This window comes from Ceratotherium simum, chromosome 15, assembly GCF_057802395.1.
Source record: "Ceratotherium simum simum isolate JZ-2026a chromosome 15, ASM5780239v1, whole genome shotgun sequence".
NCBI classification, from domain to species: Eukaryota; Metazoa; Chordata; class Mammalia; order Perissodactyla; family Rhinocerotidae; genus Ceratotherium; species Ceratotherium simum.
Genome location: NC_141914.1, coordinates 31903271 through 31924739, shown reverse-complemented (window position 1 = coordinate 31924739; position 21469 = coordinate 31903271). Strand labels below are relative to the sequence as shown.

Genomic DNA, 21469 nt, shown 5'->3' with positions numbered 1-21469 from the left:
TGCAATGCACTGCCTCAATTTTCTAATTTCCTCAGACAAGGAGTCCAAACTAATGTTTTAAGTGATTATAATATGACTTTTAGAGACAAACGTTATGTTGGTGAAGGTCCAGACCACGGCTGCTTTCTTATCCTGTATTAAAAAGCTTGACTGAATACAGTAAATGTGGTCACCCGAATGGTATATTCTCATCCTACTTAGGGAACAAGTTGCCAAAAATGGGTTTCCTCAGCATCAAATTATTTATTCCACTGATCAATTTGAAATAAGTGAATACCATATTAAATGATCAAGGGAGGGGAGGTTATAGGCTCAAATGAGAAGGATAAATTTAATATCATAAATATTTATTGATCACAGTAAATAGCATACTATTTTCTTCCCTTAAAAAATACAAAGAACAATTACTACATTATATTTTTAGATTTGTTCACAAAGATGTAGAGATCAGAATATAAACATATTTCTGAAAGCCTTTTGCAAACTTTAAAGTACTATCTCTAATAATATTATTGGTTTTTCATGAGTGTATCCTGAGAAATTAAATTATTGTATTCAACAAAGAAGGAAATTACATTCCAAATGGTAACCACCACTGTTTTTCTACTTTCAGGAATTTTCTAGAGTCTATATTCAAGCAGCTTTTCCTAAGTGCCAAGTATTTGTAAGTTATTTTTTTTTGATAGAAAGACATACTATTGTGTTTTCTGAAACTTTTTTCTGATATGTTGCATTCCAAGTAAACTCTAATGTGCGAAAGGACAAGGAGCAGAATTGGCATCAACACACAGATCAGGGTCTAAAGAAGAAAAGAAGTTCGTTTCATACCTTCAATAGGTTTTGGTACAAAATGTGATGAGGGCTTGGTTTTCTTCACTCTGTTCCCTTTCATAATTTGGCCTTCTTTATTGAGTCCCAGAAACCACGCTCGGCCTGATTCTTGCTGACGGTACAGTGTGGAAGAATAGATCACGTAGTAGTTTTCAAACACAGATTCCTTAAATTTGCATTCTGGAGTGAAAACATCCTGCAGACAAAAAGAAGATACAAAAGAGAGAAAAGATGTAAGAATGAATCAGCAAATGCTTAAATCCAATGAGCCTGAAATATAGGTCTTCTGTTAAGAACAAATGAGAGGCAATGTCTAATTCTATTAGCACTTGGTTCTAAAGATTCATCATATAAAATCAAGAAACAAGATTTCCTTTCTAAACAACCTTTACTCCACAGAAGACAACTGTTCAGGTTTGAATCACTCATTAGGCTTATATCATTCAAGACTGTGCCCAGGTCCAAACTGTGATCCCAGTATAATGTTTTGTAAATTGAAGAGATTGGCCATTGTGCATTTTCATGGCCCTTAGCATGTAAAATGTATTCCTGGGAATCAAAATCAAACACAACCACAGCACACACAAGCTCACCAAATGTTTTTGAAGGGAATGCCCTATATGTACACAAACCTGTTATACAGCCAATGCTTGTTCCATAAAATCATCAGTATATTACCTCTTTGCTTAATGTCAGTAACTTTCCTTTTAATTTCTTTGAAACTTTTTTTTACTTGGTAATCAAAATCTCAGGTAAAAATACTTAAGAATAAGTAGTAGGAAAAAAATATTACTATTGCATTGTATGACCTTCAATGAAACATAGAATAAGAGTTTTAGTTCAAGAAGGAATCTTAAAAATCCTCCACTTCAACCTCATCATTTGATAAGTAAGACAACTAAGAGGTTATATGATTAATTCAAATTTACACCAAAAAAAAAATTACTGCATCAATGCCAGAACTCACATTTATTGCTTTGCAATCACTGCTCCTCAAGCTCACCTTTACTGCCTGAGTCTTGTTTAGTGACTTACAATGAGATTGTATAATCAATACAGTAAAATCAAATCCTAACATGTCAAATGAACAAAATGTTTTTCATGGGAAGAAGAAATTCCTCCCCTTCTGTGATAAGCAGAAGAAAAACAAATGCGATAGCATCTTCTTTGGCTACAAGTAAATAAAAATCCTACAGGTCAAGTATATTCACAATAGTCACTACTGTCTTTACCATGTACTAGAAGAACCTTTTCCTTGCAACGCTTTCGATGCAAGGCCCCAAGGATATGATGTAGTTACACCAGGAGTGCAGTTACTGAGGAATACGTGGGACTAAAGGTGGCTGAAACCATATCCTTTACACACGGGATGAATGTGCAATGAATGCATGAACACTCATTGTGCTGCAGCCACTGCTCTCCTTGCTGTTCCTCAAAAGCAACAAGCGTAGCCCACATCAAGTCCTTCACAATTGATATCCTTTGCTCTTGAAAACCTTTTCAATAACATTAATGCAGCTTGATCTCTCATTTCATTCAGGTCACTGCTCAAATCTCAGAGACCTCCCCTGACTACCTTACATATTTAGGATCTCCTCTAGTCCCTTTCTAATCCTTTAACTTGCTTTTCTCTTCATAAATTAACACTACCTGATATTATATGACATATGAGTCTGTATACGCTCCATAAAGATAAGCACCATGATTGTTATAGTCTCCCTGTATTCTCAACAGTTCTTAGAATTAAAAAAAAAAAATCTATTCCAACAAAATAATTTGGTGAAAAGATATCATGAGACATGGATTTTTATTCTTGTATATGTCTAACTTGTGTTCAAATCAGAAAGATCACTTTCCTTCTTAGGTTCCCTGTCCCCCTAAATACAAAAGAGAAGTGTTTGTTGAACTAGGCCATCTCAAATGTCCCTTTTGACTTAAGTCTTCTACAGCTTTATCATTCATATTAAATAGTTAAATAATTTCTTGAAATTGAGTCAATATAAAATTTGTCATTTCAAAAATAGTGCTTACCTACCAAAAAATGGTAGTAATATATTATTATTAAGAAAACAAAATGTAAAATGTAAAAGAATATGTAATCAGAGAAAATAAACTTTGCTACTAACGTAAATAGTTATGACTAATGATTCTCCCTATGATATATAAAGATTATTGATTTTTCAAACATATGCTAGATACAAATGGCCCTCTCATTTTGACTTTTTTCTTTTCCAATTAGAAACCAAAATGTAAACTCTTTTTAATGCACAAAACCATCTTCTCCGTTTGCTGTGCAATCTTGTTTATTGGGTTGTATACAACGAAGAAAGGAATCAAAAACTCAACGATTCTTGCAGCACAATTTGCGTCCGACAACGCCAGAGATAGATAGCTCCTTTCGTTATAAACTTTGAAAATTTGGCTGTGAAGCTTCTGCTTTGCTAACTTCATTAATGGCTTTTAGATGCACAGAACTTGAAAATACTTGGTATATTAGCCGTTGCTCTGTCAATTGTGTTGTCAGACATAACGATATTAAATCACGCATGAGAACTGTTGTTTTCCATCCTGACAATAGGCAAAGAAAATGCTAAAACACATTATCTCAAATGAAGTATTTTTTTTAAACTGTGTTTCTTTGACTAGAACAAGTCTAATTTTATAACTTAGAAAAAGAAACTCTGCAGATACAGGAATCTTTATCTATAAACTTTTGAGATCATTTTTACTGGAAAATTACTGAGCTAATTTCTCTAAAAATAAATGTTCTTTGTTAACACATTCTGCACAATATCTTACACAGCAACAAGGTAAATTTATACCATCATAAAATAATGAAAGCTATAGAGTATTGTAAACATAATTTTGGAGGCAGATAGATGCAAAGATTCATATTCCTGATTTTTGAACTTGGACAAGTTACTTAATTTCTCTGAGGCTCAACTTCATCATCTGTAAGTTAAGACTAATTATACCATCACTATAAGGTCATGACTATTAACAAAGACAACAAAAGTGTGCCTAACGTAGTATCCGACACATTCCTCACGTTCCTTACTTCTAGTTACAATGTTCAGGTGACACCTGATATCACAAATGAGAATCTGTTGAGAAAAGTCGCTTTACTGGTGGAATCCAAATAATGTGTCCTAAGTTTCTCTTCTCTGTAGCAGGGTAATTGCTACATTTGCTTAAGGCTCAATTGGCCACCTATTTATAGAGGACACAGAGAAATCTAACCATTTCTCTTTTTCTGGTAAAGGATGTTTTTGACATCAATCTGACATGAGTGATAGTTAATTTTCAGATTCTTCACACCTCCTGATAAGACATAATACCACCCAGCCATTTGACTTAGCCTTTAGCCAGAGCCTGCAAATACAGAAGTGAGGTGGGAGTGGGTAGTGGAAGAAGGGCAGTGCGTGAGAGGATATATCATATTACAATTCACTGTTATCATCCAAATTTCTTCAAAAAGTCTCAATGTTCCAGAGACAGAGAGCAGATATTGGGGGAACAGTACAATTCTCCATTAAAAACACCATTGATTATTACGAAGTGAGCATGTACACGGTATGTAACCAAATGCCCCACTCTGACTGAGTCTGAAAATCTAGGCAAGAATGTTGAATACCCCAACACATTCATGAAAGAGGATGTGCACCTCTGGTACCTCAGCTTTTGTCTTCTTTTCTGGGGATAAGGATGCAAGTAAGGATGTTGTCAAATTCCCATATTTCAACTTAAACATTGTTATAGCTTTTGGAAAGTCATTTTGAATTCTCTAAAGGGCCACAGAAATTATCAATGCAGGCTGAAAAATATATTTTTTACATGACATTTACCAATTTTTAAAACTCCATGTGACAACTTCCATGAAATCAGAATAACTGGTATCAAACTTAACTTCCTGATGTAAACAATTATAAAACTGAACAAAATATATGAGGCAATAGTTTCCAGGCACTTATCAGCTGGAATTGCAGGGTTCTGATCTTTGAGAGAAAGAAAATACATGAGGTAAGCACCGCATTAACTCTGGCTTTCTGCAAGAGGCACTTTTCAACCTGGGAATGGAAAGGTGAAGTTGAAGTATAGTACTGTGGGTTTTTTGAGCTGAGGAGGCAGAATTTAGAGTTTGAGACTGCTAAAGTGACTTGAATTTGTGGAGCAAGGTGCCAGAGAAAAGGAACCTGGTGTAATGAGGGGGAAAGAGACTATATGGAAATTTACTGAGGACCCAGGGCTTATGGATAGACTGCACGTGCTCAGGATGAGACTCCTCAAGGCCTGCCATAGAACAGCTATTGCAGGATTGAGAGCTGAATGGAGATACCAGAGCTTGCGCAGGGCTGGGATATGTTGAACTTCCAGACAAGCCAGAAAGAAGAGACGTTAATAAGTACATCGGACATTCATTGGAGACCTCAGAGAGGCCACAGTTTATGATTAATGACCACACCTTAAGTAAGATCCCCCCACCCCCTGGACTAATGACAGAAGCAAAATAGTCAAGACCTAAACGCACAGACACACACACATACACACACACAGCCTGACAAGACCAAGAGGATCTGCTAGTTATTCCTCTAAATGCCAGAAAGACATGCACACATTTTTTATCAGAGAATAATGTAAATGTGCTCTATAACATATTATATAAATGTCCAACATACAGTAAAAAATTAAAAAACATGAATACAAGCAAAACAATGTAACCCACTATCAGCCAGCTAAACAGTCAACAGAAAAGATCACAAGATGACTCAGATGTTAGAAGTAATAGACAAGACTTTAAAATAGCTCCTATAAATGTGTTATAGGACTTAAAGAAAAAAGGACATAATGAGTAAACAAAGAAGAAATTTGAGCAGAAAAAATGAAAATGATGAAATAAAAAAAAAATGAAAATTTTAGAACCGAAAAGGACAATATGTGAGGGAAAAAATCCCTAGATGTACTTATTGACAGAATGGAGACTGGTGGATGAAAGCATCAATGAGCCTGAAGGCAGCTTAATTGAAATTATCCAGGTTAAAAGAGTCAGATAAATAAAGAGTAAAAAAAAACACACACACCCAAAGAGACTTAGTAACCTGTCAACAATATTCAACAGTCTAACCTGTATGCAAGAAAAAGAAATAGAATAAAGCAGAAAAAAATGAATAAATAATAGTTAAAATTTATCAAATATGGTAAAAATAAAAATTTCTACAGATCTAGATTGAAGAAGCTTAGCAAATTCCAAGCAGGATAAATACACCAAAACTATACTCAGGTACATTATAACCAAACTTCTGAAAAATAAAGATAAAGAAAAGACAAAGATAAAGAAAAAAACAAAAAAAATGAGCAGAGAAGGGAAAAAGACACATCAAACACAGGTAAACAATGGAGGCCAGAAGACAATGGAATGAAGTCATGAAAGAGCTAAAATAAAAAATCAAATTAAACCCATAATTCTGTATCCAGTGAATATATCCTTCAAAATTGGTAAGATACAGTAAAAATATTTTCAGATAAACAAAATGAGTAAATTCATTTCTAGCAGACTTGCATTGTAATAAATGCTGAAAGATGTTATTCAGGCTGAAGAGAAATTACACCAGATGGAAACTAATGTTATTTAGGAAGGGATGAATAGCACTGGGAATCATAAATATGCTGATAAATATAAAAGAATGTACTTTTTCTTCTTTTAATTTTTTTTTTTTTCCTGAGGAAGACCGGCTCTGAGCTAACATCTATTGCCAAACCTCCTCCTTGTTTTTTTTCCCCCCAAAGCCCCAGTAGATAGTTGTATGTGATAGTTGCACATCATTCTAGTTGCTGTATGTGGGACACGGCCTCAGCATGGCCGGAGAAGCAGTGCATCGGTGCGTGCCCGGGATCCGAACCTGGGCCACCAGTAGTGGAGCACACGCACTTAACCACTAAGCCACACGGCTGGCCCCTCTTCTTTTAACTTTTAAAGCAAAAATTATAACATTGCACTGAGAGGGTTATAATGTAAAAACATACATAGGACATTGCAGAAAGAACGAGGGTTAATTGAAATATATTATTTTAAGGTTCTTATATTTTATGTGAAGAGTTTTAATATTTATTCTAAGTGTGCTGTCATAAAGTAAAGATGCCTTTTGTACTCTCTAGAACAAAAACTATAAATCTAATACAAAGGGGTAGAACTAAGAAGCCGATGTAGGAATTAAAATGGAACATAAAAAATATTAATTAAACAAAAAGAAATAAGAAGAGAAATAGAAAAATAAAAATCAGATGAAATAAATAGAAAACAAATAGCAAGATGGTAGATTTTAATCCAACCATATCAATAATCACATTCATTGTAAATAAACACTCCAATGAAAAGGCAGAGTCTGTCAGACTGAATAAAAATGCAAAACTCTACAATATTCTGTCTATAAGTGACACACTTAAATCTCACAGAGGTTGAAAGTAAAAGTATGGAAAGGATATACCCAAGCCAACAGTAAGCATAAGCAAGTAGATATGACTATATTAATATCAGACAAAGGATACTTCAAGACAAGGAGTATTACCAGAAGTAAAAAGGAACATCTCATAACAATCAACGGTCACTGCATCAGGACCTAGACATAATAATCTTACATAGGTATGTACCTAATAATAGTACTTCAAAATACAGAAAGCAAAAAATGATAGAGCTAAAGGGAGAAAAGAAATCCACAATCATAATTAGAGATTTTAATACTCTTCTTTCAGTAATGGATAGAAAACATCAAAAGTCAGTAAAGATATAGAAAATCGGAGCACTATCAAACAACTTGACCTAATTAAAATTGTAGAACACTATACCAAACAAGAGCAGAATGAATATTTTTTTGAGTGCATATGGAACAGTCACTAAGATAAATGCTGGCCCATATAAAAAGTCAAAAGACTGATATCTTACAGAGTATGTTCACTGACAACAAAATTAAATACAAAATCAATAAAAATTAAATACCTTAAAAATACTTCATATTTAGAATTAAACAGACTTATATAGAACCCATGGGTCGAGGAAGAAATCACAAAGGATATTAAAACTAGTTCTAGGGATTGGCCCTAGTGGTTAAGTTCACGTGCTCTGTTGTAGCAGCCTGGGATTCACAGGTTCGGATCCTGGGCACGGACATACACACTTCTCGTCAAGCCATGCTGTGGCAGCATCCCATATATAAAATAGAGGAAAATGGGCACAAATGTTAGTTTAGGGCTAATTTCCTCAGCAAATAGAGGAAAATTGGCAACTGATGTTAGCTCAGGGCTGATCTTCCTCACCAAAAAAAAAAAGTACTCCTAACTGAATAATGAAACATGAAATATCAAAATCTGTGGGATGCAGCCAAAGGAGTGCTATTAGGAAATGGGAATAAATTCTCATATTACAATGCACATACCCATTGACCCATTTCTGGGAATTTGACCCACAGATACAGTAACACATGTGCAAAATGGAGTATGTTCAAGATTATATTCATGGTAAAGATGTTTGCAGTATGAAAATACTGAAAACAATCTAAATGTCCTTCAATAGTGGATTGGTTAAATCAATTCTAGCATATCCACACAATGGAATATTATACAGCTGCTGATGACAATAAAGCAGCTCATTGTGCATTGCTATAGAAAGATCTCCAACACGCATTCTTAAATAAAAGAAGCAATCTCTAAGTGTGTGTGTATTTATACATACCACCATTTGCATTAAATACCCCGACATCCATAATGCAAGCACATATGTATTTTTACATACTACAATTTGTGTTAAATACATACATATGTGCACATACACACAAATAGGTATTTGCTTGAATTATGTTTAGAAAGTTTCTTGAAGAATACACAAGAAGCCACTAACAATGTTTGCCTCATGGGCAGGAATTTGGATGGTTGGAGAATAGAGCTGTAAGAAATAGACTTATTTTTCTCTATGCATATATTACTGCTTCAAACAATACATTCAATCAAGGGGAAAAACCTGTGGGTCGAGTAAAATTAACCTACTAGCTAAATATGGCCTCCAGACCCCTAATACAAAGTACAACTGCTAAAATAGTTCTTTTTTAAATCTGATAAAACTTAGACTCTGCAATGGGAATTTACTTACCCAGACTCACACAACAAGCAAAAGTCTCATGACTACAAGGATATACCATAAAAATGCCTGATCCTATATAAAAGAGTGATACTTTCTACAAAAAATTACTAAAAGAAGAAGATCAATGAAGGCCCCATTAAACAAACAACCCAAAATGGACTAGTTGAGTGAAGGAGGGAATGAGAATAAACCTGATTACTTATCCCATCTTTCATGTCCTGGTGGTTAGATCACTAGAATAACCTTGGGCCTCAGTACAAAGGATATTTATTTTTAAAAAGTCCTCATCCTTATTTGGACCCTACTTGTTTCATTTTTCAGCCTTTCCATGATTGGGATCAATCCCAACATCAGAGGACCAAAAATTTCTCCTCCAATACTACCTAAATTTCATACCAAAGCTGGCATGAACATTGTGGGCTTTCTAGATGACAATGATATTTCACCTGTGAATATGCAGTAAAGGGCTTTTATTGGGAGTGATGTCACTGTAGGCATGCTATATAACTATCCCCGCTGTCAGAGGAGAAACAACCCCAGAATTTGCTTGTGTTGCTTGCTCATTGGGTTTAAATTACACTTTCATTTAAAGATATTCCTGGAAATGATTACAATGCTCAGTGACTGAAACATTTCTCAGTGAGAAATAACTATAATAGTCAATGAATTAGAAATGCAGGCTGAGATGCACGAGGACTACAGAGCACCTGTGATGCAGGGTTGCTGTGATGATGCTTTGAGGTACAGCAGACACCACAAATCCTTTTATTAATCTAGAAGGAATGTAAGATTAAAAAAAAAGCAAAGAAAGAGAATCCTGGTATCATGTAGGTACCCAGCATGTGTGAGTAGACCGAGACCTGACATTATATCCTTAGCAGTGCTATAAAATCACATCTCATAGATGTGTTCTGCTCTGTCTCATTCAAGCCTGTGTGTACCATCACACCAGCCACTTTCATTTCAACAGCTTAAAGAGTAATCTGCTAGACAAACATCCTGATAGAACTGAAAAGCAAGAGTTGTGTTTTTTTTTAAAAAAACATCTTTGCTGCAATGCTTCTTGTTGCAATGATGAGCCTTCAGAAGGATAATTCAAAGTAAACACGTTCGCCACTAAAGAGGAATGAAGAGAGAGGGGCCTAGTTCACTTTATGCTTTTTTCTAAAGTCCTATGTTATTGAATATAATTTATCTCTCTTATGTTTTGAATATACCATCACTCAGACAAAGGGATGACAAGCACATCTGTTTGATTTCATAAGAGGTACTAGAAACAAAGCAAGTTCATAAATTCTTTTGTTCCGATGAGCACATAATCCTTGAAATTTAGAGCTGCAAATATATATTCTGACTCTCCATTTTACAGATGAAGAAATCAAGGTCTACAATCAAAATTATGCAGCTAGATAATAGCAGAGTCAGGATTAGAACCCAGTCTCTAGTTGTGGATCCTCCCTCCCTATGCCACATTGCTTTGGTTATGATTTACGCCCTTTCATAGATTAAGAACAGCCAAGTAAAATAGGCTTTTACTTATAATTCTGCAAGTGCCTTTGACCAATGTGCTTCAATTACTATAATAATTATTGCCACTTGGCAGACCTGTTAAGGGAATATAACTTGTTTTTAGCCATTTTGGTTGCAGGTAGAGAGTGTTTTGCTCTTATGATTCCATAAAGCAGGCAATGGTAATATAACGGAGGAAAAAGGCGTAACTATTTTTATATAAATAGGGAAAAAATAAAACAGAGTAAACTTGACTGATGGTTTCAACTAGGGATGTTGAATGGAGAAGAGTCTGCATTCTTCAAAGTGGAATTGGCATTTGTGGACAAAGAACATTGGGTGAAAGGGTAGGGGCAGCCCATCCAACTCAGAAGCTTAATAGCCACCTACCACCTAATAGTCCTATTAATGCACATTTTGAGTTTGATTCATTTGTGATTAAGGACTCATGACTTAATCCTAGAGTAATTTTCTTTTGCAAACTAAAATTTGGCAAGTCACTTACTCAAAGCATCTTCTCAGACCCTACAAAAATGGTAGACCAATGACATGGTTCTGTAAGCACAAACGTTTATCTACCTATCTTCCCATTTGTAATAGTCTTTGATTACAAATCTATAAAAATAAAAGATTTAGACATATGTGGATAACTCATGTTCTTTATCTTTACCATCAGGCTGCTAAATCACTTCACACATATGCATTTATCTTAGGTTATTTGTTATATACCTTTTCATCTCCCATATATTCTGTCACAATTTACATACACAGTTCATCTATTATTTCTACCATGCTTTCACACATGGTAAGTTCTCCCAGCTCTTATTTGCAAATCCAAATTTCACTTAGTCTTAATGACCTACTTCAAATTCAACTCCCTTCACAAAATCTTCTCATCTCGTCATCTGAAAATCACCTCTTCCTCTTCTGATCCCCATCACAGCAATTTATCTGTGGCTCTCAACATAATGATCACTTTTTATTTCGTATTATATGTATTTGCAAATATGACCTTCCTAAGTACAACTTATTTGAGATCAGGGTCTCTCTCTTATTTCTCCTTGAATCTTGCATAGTATCTGGCACCTGGTAGCTTCTCTATAAACGTTTGTGAACGAGTGAATGAATACAGCCTGTTCCAAATGTCTAGAATAGTCTGATGAAATAGCCTTTGTAATGGTTCATCAAGCCTAGTACAGATAGCTTCCAAAGCTAAGCTTCCTTTGAATCAACATGCAAACAAAATTCAGAATCCAACTATTTACATTTTCTTATTTCTTTAAGTGTTTTATAATTGAAACTTAAAACTTAAGCTAACAATCAACAGATCAATAGCCTAAAAGGAAATAACCAGTTATTTTTTCAGAAAACATCTGAAAGAGAGAGAAACATTTTTTAATTTAAAAATTAAAATATGTAAAAAAATAAAAAGAAATACATTCTCAAGGAGTCTACAATATGATAGAATAAACACAGATATGAATCAACATCCTTTTTACATTCTATGTTAGCTTATAAAAGATAAAGATTTCATTCAGGGAGTCTATAAGAGATACGATTCCTTTCTTTAATTGAGAACCAATTATGTAGAAATTCAAATATATTTTAACTTAATAAAAGCCATTAACATGAATTAATCAAAGCAAAGAAATGGTATTCTGGACCTTGAAGAATATAAGTAGAATACTAATGCTTTATTTCCGATGTTAACACTCTCCGAATTACATGTGAATCATTCAAGGGTAAGTCCATTCTTTTGATATGCTCCAAAATGTCATGGTTCCTGTTCAGTTTATGTCTACATACCCCCACCAGTTTAGATAAAGTCTTACATAACATGCTGTTTAATACATAGTAAAATGTACATAATTTATTCATCTATATGGTTCTGTACATATGAAGCTGACTTGTAAGAAGGCTATACACTTCCCTTTTTTATAAATTCATTCTAGTAAAGCCATTTTTAGGAAATATCAAATGAATAAACAATTTCATTTCCAGATCACTCACTACAAAACCATCAGTTCAATTTCTGTTAAATTATATTTTGTGGAATGCTACTTTACCTGAAAGGGAAATTATGGACTCATTTCCTGTTTTGACTTTCATGCCCTTATGTAAAAAAAAAAATGGGTTAGCAGTTTAAAAAACAATTGAAAAGCCATTGTCTATTATGAGTCACATCTCCTTTTCTGTTAATTTCAAATTCTTTTACCTGCCTACGATTTTAGTTTCAAAGTTTGGGGTTCAATTATTGATAAGCAGTTAGTATTTGACTCAAACGTGCCCAAAATGCTCAGACCCTTTGCTCTTTTTAGATATTTTGCAGCTTGGCATTTTAAATTTCTCTTCTCCTTCATAGAAGTCTGGATTATTAGAGATGAACCTGAAAGGAAACTTGGAATTTTTCTAAACCAAACCCCATCATTTTATAAAAGGGAAAGACCCAGCATTGGAAGCCAACCTCAACACTGATGCTGTTCTCTTAACTTGAAGTCAAGTGGCAAAGTGTCACAGCATCTCACCAATTTAGCTTGTGTTCAGTCTCAATAGAATCTGACCATTTTCCCTAATAGAATCAGCATGCAAATTTCTAGCATTCAACTTTTGAAAAGCTGTATTTAAAACTACTGTGTGGGAGAGCAGAACAATATGTGAAGGAGATATTATGCTAGACTCAACCAGTTTTAGTTTCTGACACATATAGTCTTTATTTGAGCAAAGGCAAAAATTTATATAGTATATCTTTTTTATAATTTCTCATAAACAGGTCAATAAAACTGTAAGCATATGTTTGCTTGTATTCTCAAGTTCAATATATATTTATGGTAAATCAGCTATAGATGGACCAGCCAAGGTAGGTAGAGAAAGGGAAGGTTAATGTGAAGTGGACCAAAACAGCATATTTGTTATTTAATTCCTGGGCAGCCATTGAAATAATTATGTAATTCAAGTATTCTTTCAGCTAACATAAATTCTGTCTGTGTTCTAATCAGTTAACAAAATAGAGATTAATAGGCAGTCCTCGTAGTCAGAGTTTACAATATTGTGAGGCATAAGATTGAGTAATAAAATCTCCTCCTTGAGCCAGGATGAGGGTCAAGAAAAGCTTCCTGGAAGAGGTTGTATTCGCCCCTTGAAGAATGCATAGGAACTTAGTAGGTGGAGAGTGAGGGAAGGGAAAGGAAGGGGAGGGGAGAGAAGGGAACAGAGGGGAGAGAAGGGAAGGAAAGAAAATATTAATCCAATTATTAATCCAATAATCAACTCATAATAATAATTAATTATTAATCCAATAATCAACTTATAATACTCTAATATTCCAATAATCATGTGATTCTGTAAATGAAATCTAGAGTCCAAAGAATCACTAGTGAGATAGCCTGACCTAAGAGATGGCCAAAATGGCATGAATTCTAAGCATAGGACTTCCATGCTCTGTGCTCCATACAATCTAATGCATTTAGGAAAAGACTATTCTGACCTTTCCAAAGGTTAGTGTGGGATTGCAGACTGAAACTATGTACATGTTTTTCTTTCAATTTTAAGCTGTTTTCCAGAGGTGATACTTAACCTCCAATTAGAGAATACTGCCACTAGGTGGAGCGGTGGTGACTTGATTCAAAGAGGCTTCAGTTGGTGTGACTGAGAAAGAGTGGGTTATGGGTCCCATGACTCCTATTTCTATTTCTTTTCATTTTTCTTTCAAAAACTATATCAGAAAGTTAAGAAATATGCTTCAAAAATAAGTTTTTAGAAATAATTAATTGTGTAATATGATACCTGGATTAAAACACATTTTCTGAGAGGTACAAAGAAACAAAGGAAAACTCAGAGCTTTACAGGGTTTTAATGCCACCTTTACCATTTATTAGTGGGGTAAAAGTCACCAAGTTCTTTAATTTCTATGAGCCTCAGTTTTCTCATAGGTAAAACTTGAATATATACTTATTTTACAAGTTTTGTTAGAATATAAATAAAGCCATATGGTTCTATGTGCTTTGGGAATAACATGGGTAATCACCCAGATACGACCCATGGATATGCTTGATTTAACCCCAACAGTTTTTTAAAATTCATAAAATTTCTTATAGAAATATGATATCTAACTTCTTAAGGAAAGTCTGACTTTCAGGCTACATTGGGTCTTCCTTCCCCTATCTAAGAATTATTGGAATTATTCTACCTAGGCTCCCCTCCCTCCACCATGGGCACTCAGCGCTTGGGTTTGCTAACATGATTTAGAGTAGACTTGCCTGGAACTCTGGTGCATTAATGTCAAAAAACCACTTCAGCGTTTTCACATGAGCCAAGAGCTTGCAGCTTTTCTGAGCCTCAGCCTCACTTTCATGAAATAGCCTGTCCTGTGGGAGCTATCTACAAAGGGCTTTTCAATTCCCCTTGATTTCCCTGTTCTGCTTTCCCATTTCACTTCCCACACTTGGAGAAGTCTGACAGAGAAAGACAACATTAATTAGATAATCTCTTTAGGAATAACACTCTCTTCTGTGACAAATGCATATTTTTCAGTTCCAAAATGAGAGAGAAACTTGACCTATCCAAGCAGGAATTAGTTGGTCATCAAATTCATTCATTTGTTTGAATGAATTCATTCATTAATGAGTTGGATTTAAATGTGTAAATCTGAGGAGTCTCTCTCCTCCCTTTGCCCTCTATTATAGGCTGAATTGTGTCCCCCAAAATTCACATGTTGAAGCCCTAACCCCCAGTATCTCAGAATGTGACTATATTTGGAGATGTGGCCTTTAAAGAGGTAATTAAGTTAAAATGAGCCTGTTAGTGTGGGGCCTAATCCAACCTGGCTGATGTCCTTATAAGAAGAGAAGATTAGGTCACACAGGGAGACGCCGGAGGCCCGCATGAGCAGAGGAACAACCAAGTGAAGAAACAGCGAGAAGGCAGCCACCTACAAGCCAAGCAGAGAGGTCTCAGAGGAAACCAACCCTGCTGGCACCTTGATCTGGGACTTCCAGCATCCCAAACTGTGAGAAAATAAACTTCTGTTGTTTAAAGCACCCAGTCTGTGATATTTTGTTATGGCAGCCCTAGTAAACTAATACACTCTCCAAGGAGTATTCTGGTTTGGCTACCCAGTCTCTGCCATTCCTCTTTCCTTCGAGCAGGATGTGTTAAAGCCTTTTGGGTTTGAAAGTCAGGAGCAAGGAGGGAGGAGAGGGAGACTATGTGCAGCATAGAAAAGGACTATGTCCATTTTGTGGGGCTAAGGGCAGGTTGATGGAAAGCATGGGAACACCAAGCATGGGGTACATAGTTTATGCGAGTTAAGGAAAAGGGTTTGTTTTAAGAAGAATAATCTTGAGAAAAATAAGGAATTTAAGTTATTTTGAGATTATGCTGCATAGTCTTTGCTTTTTTATCCATGTCACTCGTCCAGCATTAAACACAGTGGTCAAAGCTTCCTAATTATACAAATAATACATTTCTCAGTAACAAGCAAACAAACAAAAACACCATTTACAAGTTGCAACTGGCATGAAGTTTTATGTTTCAAAAATTCCCATATATATAAAAACCTATTTTAAAGGACAAGTGATTCATTCATTGAAAATATTTTTAAAGCAACCACATTTTAGAAGAAAAATTTAACTAATTCTTTATCAGAGCTATAACATGCTTTTCACATAAGCCAAGTTTATACTGATAATTGGATTCTGACAAATTCTAATCCCAATTCTCTTTGAAATACTCTTCCTAAATCCCAGTAGGTCAATATCTCCCCCATGAAAAGCATCAGAATACAAATGTGATAATGTTAGTGAAAAGGTCTTGTAAATTATAAAGTACCATATATGTGCAAGGGATTATCATTTATGCCAATTATTCTGAAGAATGATGACCTCTTCAAAAACATATTCATTATTTCTTCTCATGTCTTTAGGCTTTCATTACAGTGTGCTCAAGAGAAAGCAAAAATAGATCTTGTAAAATTAGACAAGCTTGTTGTAGCGACACCCCAGCAATTTTTTCTGGAGGTACATCTTCTTCATCAGGACTTCTAGTATTCGTGACTACCCTGACATAATATGGAGAAGTATACTAATATTTGCATAAGTAAAATGATGAAGCGCTAAACAAATAACAGGGATACAGAGAAATGCACAGAGTAGGAGTCAGTTTCTCCAGAAAATAAGAAAATTATATTGAAAATCTTTCTAGGCTCTTTTTATTCTGTGTTTGTCACATGGACATGGGATAACATTGTGTACCTTTAAATACAGTGAGTACACAATAGTGATAATCTCTGGTGTTCTCGCACTAATTTTCAGGACAAACTCTGGTAAAATCATGCTTCAATCTCATTTAACACAAAAACTTTACATGCTAAAGACAGATCTATCCTGGTTACAGCTTGAAGTCCTGGTCTCCAACCTTCACTTAGTGGAGAGAGAATCAGATGATTACTGGTTTTGTGATTTTCTTACAAACTGACCAGAATGGAACTACTGATTATGAACTTCTCAATAGGAAGAGAAATTCTCTTCTCTCTCATTCTCATTGTCTCTTACACTTATACACACACTTTTCTCAGAACAAAATTGAAATATATATTAAAAAAGATAGGCAGGCAACAAGAAAGGTCTTCTCACTCAAAAGAGTGTTAACAATGATTTATCCCCTCCTCCGCACTTACGTTATGCATTTTGTTCATGGACTCATAGAATCATAGTGTTTCAAAACTTAAAAGGGAGACCATTTGATTTTAGAAAGAAATAAGACCCAGAGTGGAGAAATTATTTCCTCAAGGTTCATTTTCAAAATGAAAGAAGCATCTTTAGTTTTATACTGCTGTCAACAGGTATTTATGAACACCTGCAGCTATTTCTTAGCCACAAAATACATCCATATAAACATAATATTTTTGTTGTTAGTGCTATCGAGTTGATTCTGACTCTTAGCGACCCTGTGTGCAGCAGAGCATTGAACCCTGCTCAGTCTTTCTTTGCAATACTCTTCGTAGGGTTTTCATGGCCAATTTTCTGGAAGTGGGTGGCAGGTCCTAGTCCGTCTAGTCTGGAAGCTCTGCATAAATCTTTTGTCCACGCCGGGTGACCCTGCTGGTATTTGAAATCCCAGTAGCATAGCTTTCAGCATCACAGCAACATGCAGCCACCATAGTGTGACAGCTGACAGAAGGGTGATGTGGTTCACCCTGCGCTGGTGAGGGAGGAAAATCTTAACCGCTAGACCACCAGGGCTGGCTATATATAATATATCATTGTGTAAATACAGCACTGAGATGTTTGTCATTTTAAACAGGAAGCATTTGTATCATGGACCTGCCAATAAAATAGTGGAATTAATGACAATACAGTAACCTTTTAAATAGCAATGTCAAGAACACTTTTAGCACCTACACACTGAGCAGCATTTTATTAGATTTGGTTGTTATTATTGTCCCTTTGGGTGGTAGGGATACATAAAGCAGAACATGACTTGCTCTAGGTGAATAAGAAATTTGGTCTTAATGATCTGGGTTCCCATGGCTCACATTCTTCAGAGACCAAGTGCCATATGTATTCTTAAATATTCTCACTATTTCAACAATTCTACATGATATGGTTTGACCTACCACATGGTCTTGCTTGCCTTCCACCAGGTATGTTCTGGATCGCCAATGTGCCTATTAAAATATGGCTCCAAAAAGTGAATGTCTACTTTAGATATAATCTGATCTGAGGGGAGAAAAGAATGATTTCAACTCTTAAACCTTGGATCCTCTACTGCCACTGTCCCTCTGCCACCTCTTGGACACTAACCCTGGACTGCTGGCACACTCAGTAAGGGCACTCATTTTCTTTTTGAAGCCATCAGGGACCCACTCCTCCGCAGTGATTCAAGTTTCTTTCTCTTTTAAGTAGATCACCATAGTCAGTCTTCTCTCTCAAGAGTCTTAGTATTACAATTCTTTTATTTGACTCTCTCTTACCAAACACATCTCTTCCCTTGAAGACTGGTGATGAGAATTATCTTGGTTAAGATTGGGTAACAAGGCTATATACTTCATGGTCTCATCCTATGTCATCTGTCATTTTCAATACAAGTGAGTCTCATATCATGACTCTACCTATTCTGGGATGAGGTCCCAATCCATACTGAAATACTTTCAAATGTTGGGAAGTGGCCTTTGTTCTCTCTCCTTTTGAAAGGCATTTTGATTCCAAATATTATAATTTGTATATGTACTATCGCTATGTCTTCCAAGAGTACTATCAGCCTCCCAGGCAAAGTAATTGCTATTGGCTCACCCTCGTGTACCCACGTTTGGCTGTGAGTAAACGGTGTTGGTCTTTCTCAAGTTCCCCTTCTACCAAATGGTACACACTGGGCCAGTAGGTGTGTGCAGTATGCGGAAAAAAGAAAAGCAGCATATTTCTAGCTAGAACAACATCTTCTCTCCTCATATAGCACTGGATTTGTGCTTCTCCTGACATAGCTGTTGAAAATAAACTTGAGAATTTTAAAACGGAGGCATACTTTTTATAAAATGCATAGTTTTCTATTACTTCAAGAAGCTGATTTATATGAAGCAGAAATTCATCCAAATAGGTCAGAAATTCGTAAAACGGATAACAAGAAATTTAGCTCATTATGCTTATCTTGTGATCTGCCTAAATTGCCAAAGCACGTGCTTAAGAGTGTGCTGAGCCTTTTCAGCACACTGGCCCAGAGATTAGTACGTTCTCATCTAGTGCAGGAATAGTAAACTCACATGCCTAGAGGCAGCAGGTGGTAACCTAAATTAGTGAATCAGGCTGGGTGGGAGGTATGGAACCCTGGAGATACTCATTTCTCCACTTGTAAAGTGAAAGCGTGGTCTAGAGTCTAGCTGAGTGACAATACCATAGAGTTACCCATTGATACTACTCCTTTTATGACAAGGATAAAATTTTCCTTCTCAGCTGTAAACATCAGGGCATTTCCATATGGGCTTATTTTCCTACATTTAGATGTCTTGGCACCCTAAAAATAAAATACTGGATAATTTGTGGAATTTTTCTCTTTCTATGAATGAATATGATATAGATGTTTCTGGAGTTGTGTGCCGGTTTCTTCCTGAGGAGATAATCATAGAAATGCACCTTTCTTAACAGTCTAAATATCAATACTACACTTGAAACCTCAATTCTCTATTCACTTCACATTGAACTGTAGTCTGAGGCATTCTAAAACACAATATGTATGCTTTTTAGTAAGGAACTCAATCATTTTTATATAATATTTTTTTTCAGATTTCTCACCAATAAAAACTTAAAATATTCATGGAGCAACCGATATTAGATTTTAAGGTTATTTAATTCATATACCAAGGATTTATAGGATTCCTGCTTTGCGTCAGATATTATGTCAAGCGTTAGGGTAAATGAGAAATAATGACTGACTCTTGTCCTCGTACAGCTAAGAGTTTAATGGAGAGAAACATCCCTACCAGGTGTACTCTCTACCATTGTGGTTGCCTTGCAACCAGAACTAGGATGGATGCTGGCAGTCCCAACATGGCCAGCAGGGTCCACTAATTGCTTATCTATTTCAAAAAAAGGCATCTTAAACCCTCATTCTGAAGCAGGAACAAGACAAATTCTCCTTTTACATTTAATTTATGATGGGCCTTAAGTTTAACTTTTAATAAAGGGCTTATTTAAACCAAAGTAGATACTATTTAAATGATCAAAGAGAAAAATCAGAGTCAATTAATTTTAAAAGATAGCAAAAGGCTATTTCAAAGATCATACCTAAAAAATTGAGATTTTTTTTTAAAGGCCTGAATGAATACCACATTTTATAATGTCTCGGGGCCAGATTTTAAATGAGAGTGTTAGACGAGAGTGTTAGAACAGAACGAGATGTAGAACCCTGACAGTGAGAGATCATTATGAATAATAGAGAGATGAAATTCCACCTTTCTTTTTTAGCCAATATTTAGAGCTTATTCGGTAAGAATACTCAATGGTGCAGCAAAATTTTTGAATTGGCCAGGAGACGAAAAATCCCCATCTATATAGGAAGGTGGGTAGCAACACGTTTGGCTGTTAAGAATGTCAAATATAGATGGAATTAATAACTAAAATATTCTAGGCTGCACATTTCTTACTTTCCTTCAAGAATAACACTCTAAATGTGAACCATCAAAGTAGACTTGACAGCATTTTATAGTGTTCTTTTCCTCCTTTTGAGTCTATTTAGTTTTCTGTGACAATTTGACAGTATTAAACACTCTTTTTTTTTTAACACAAAGTAAGATACAGAATAAAATTATAGACTAATATTTCAGAGGGCATATTAGCAAAGACAAGTGTCCACTTTTGTAATAAATAAAGTAAGCACTAGTCATAGGAAATAATAACTTACTATGACAGTGGGCTGAGCCTTAGGGAAAAAATCAGTATTGACTGAATGGACTCTGCCTTAAGAATAGAGATCAGATATGGGATCCTTGGGGTTTCTGTTTTTGTTTGATAAGAGGTACAATTACTAGAAATCTAAGGAAATGTAACTTTCTAACAAAAACTAGTTCCAATGGAACTAATTATCTAAAAATAGTAATAAGTGAATTCTTCTTCTTATTTATTGCTTTGAATTGGCCAAGCACAGTCTCTACTTTGATAATACACATGCAATTCTCTATAAATCTTTCTGGAAAGTCCTAGTATGAAAGAAAAATGCATTTTTATTATATTTTTGTTTTTAATTCTGTATTCTCAGTACCTATACAAAACACTACGGACATTCACTATTAACCGCAGGATCAGACAAGCAAGTTTAAATATTTATCATGTGTCTTCCTTTACTAATTTTTAAAAATGTTTTACCTTCTGAATAAATATATAACACCTGAAAAAAATAATTAAAAAATGTTTAATATTCAGCTAGAGTTTTTTATATTGGGGATGAAATTAAGTCTGAATTGTATGACATTTAATTTTGAATGTAACATCATTTGAAGAGCTGTGTTTCTTTGTT

At 35.2% G+C, this 21469-nt stretch overlaps 1 protein-coding gene across 2 annotated transcripts in view; it reads right to left on the bottom strand.

Moving 5' to 3' along the window:
* The window catches only part of FGF12 (fibroblast growth factor 12), a 516156-nt gene that overhangs the window by 18937 nt on the left and 475750 nt on the right, over positions 1-21469 (bottom strand). For both annotated transcript variants that reach the window (XM_004424570.3, XM_004424568.3), the window contains exon 4: positions 829-1027. In XM_004424570.3, coding sequence (XP_004424627.1) covers positions 829-1027 — 199 coding nt within the window. The remainder of the gene's footprint in view (positions 1-828; positions 1028-21469) is intronic.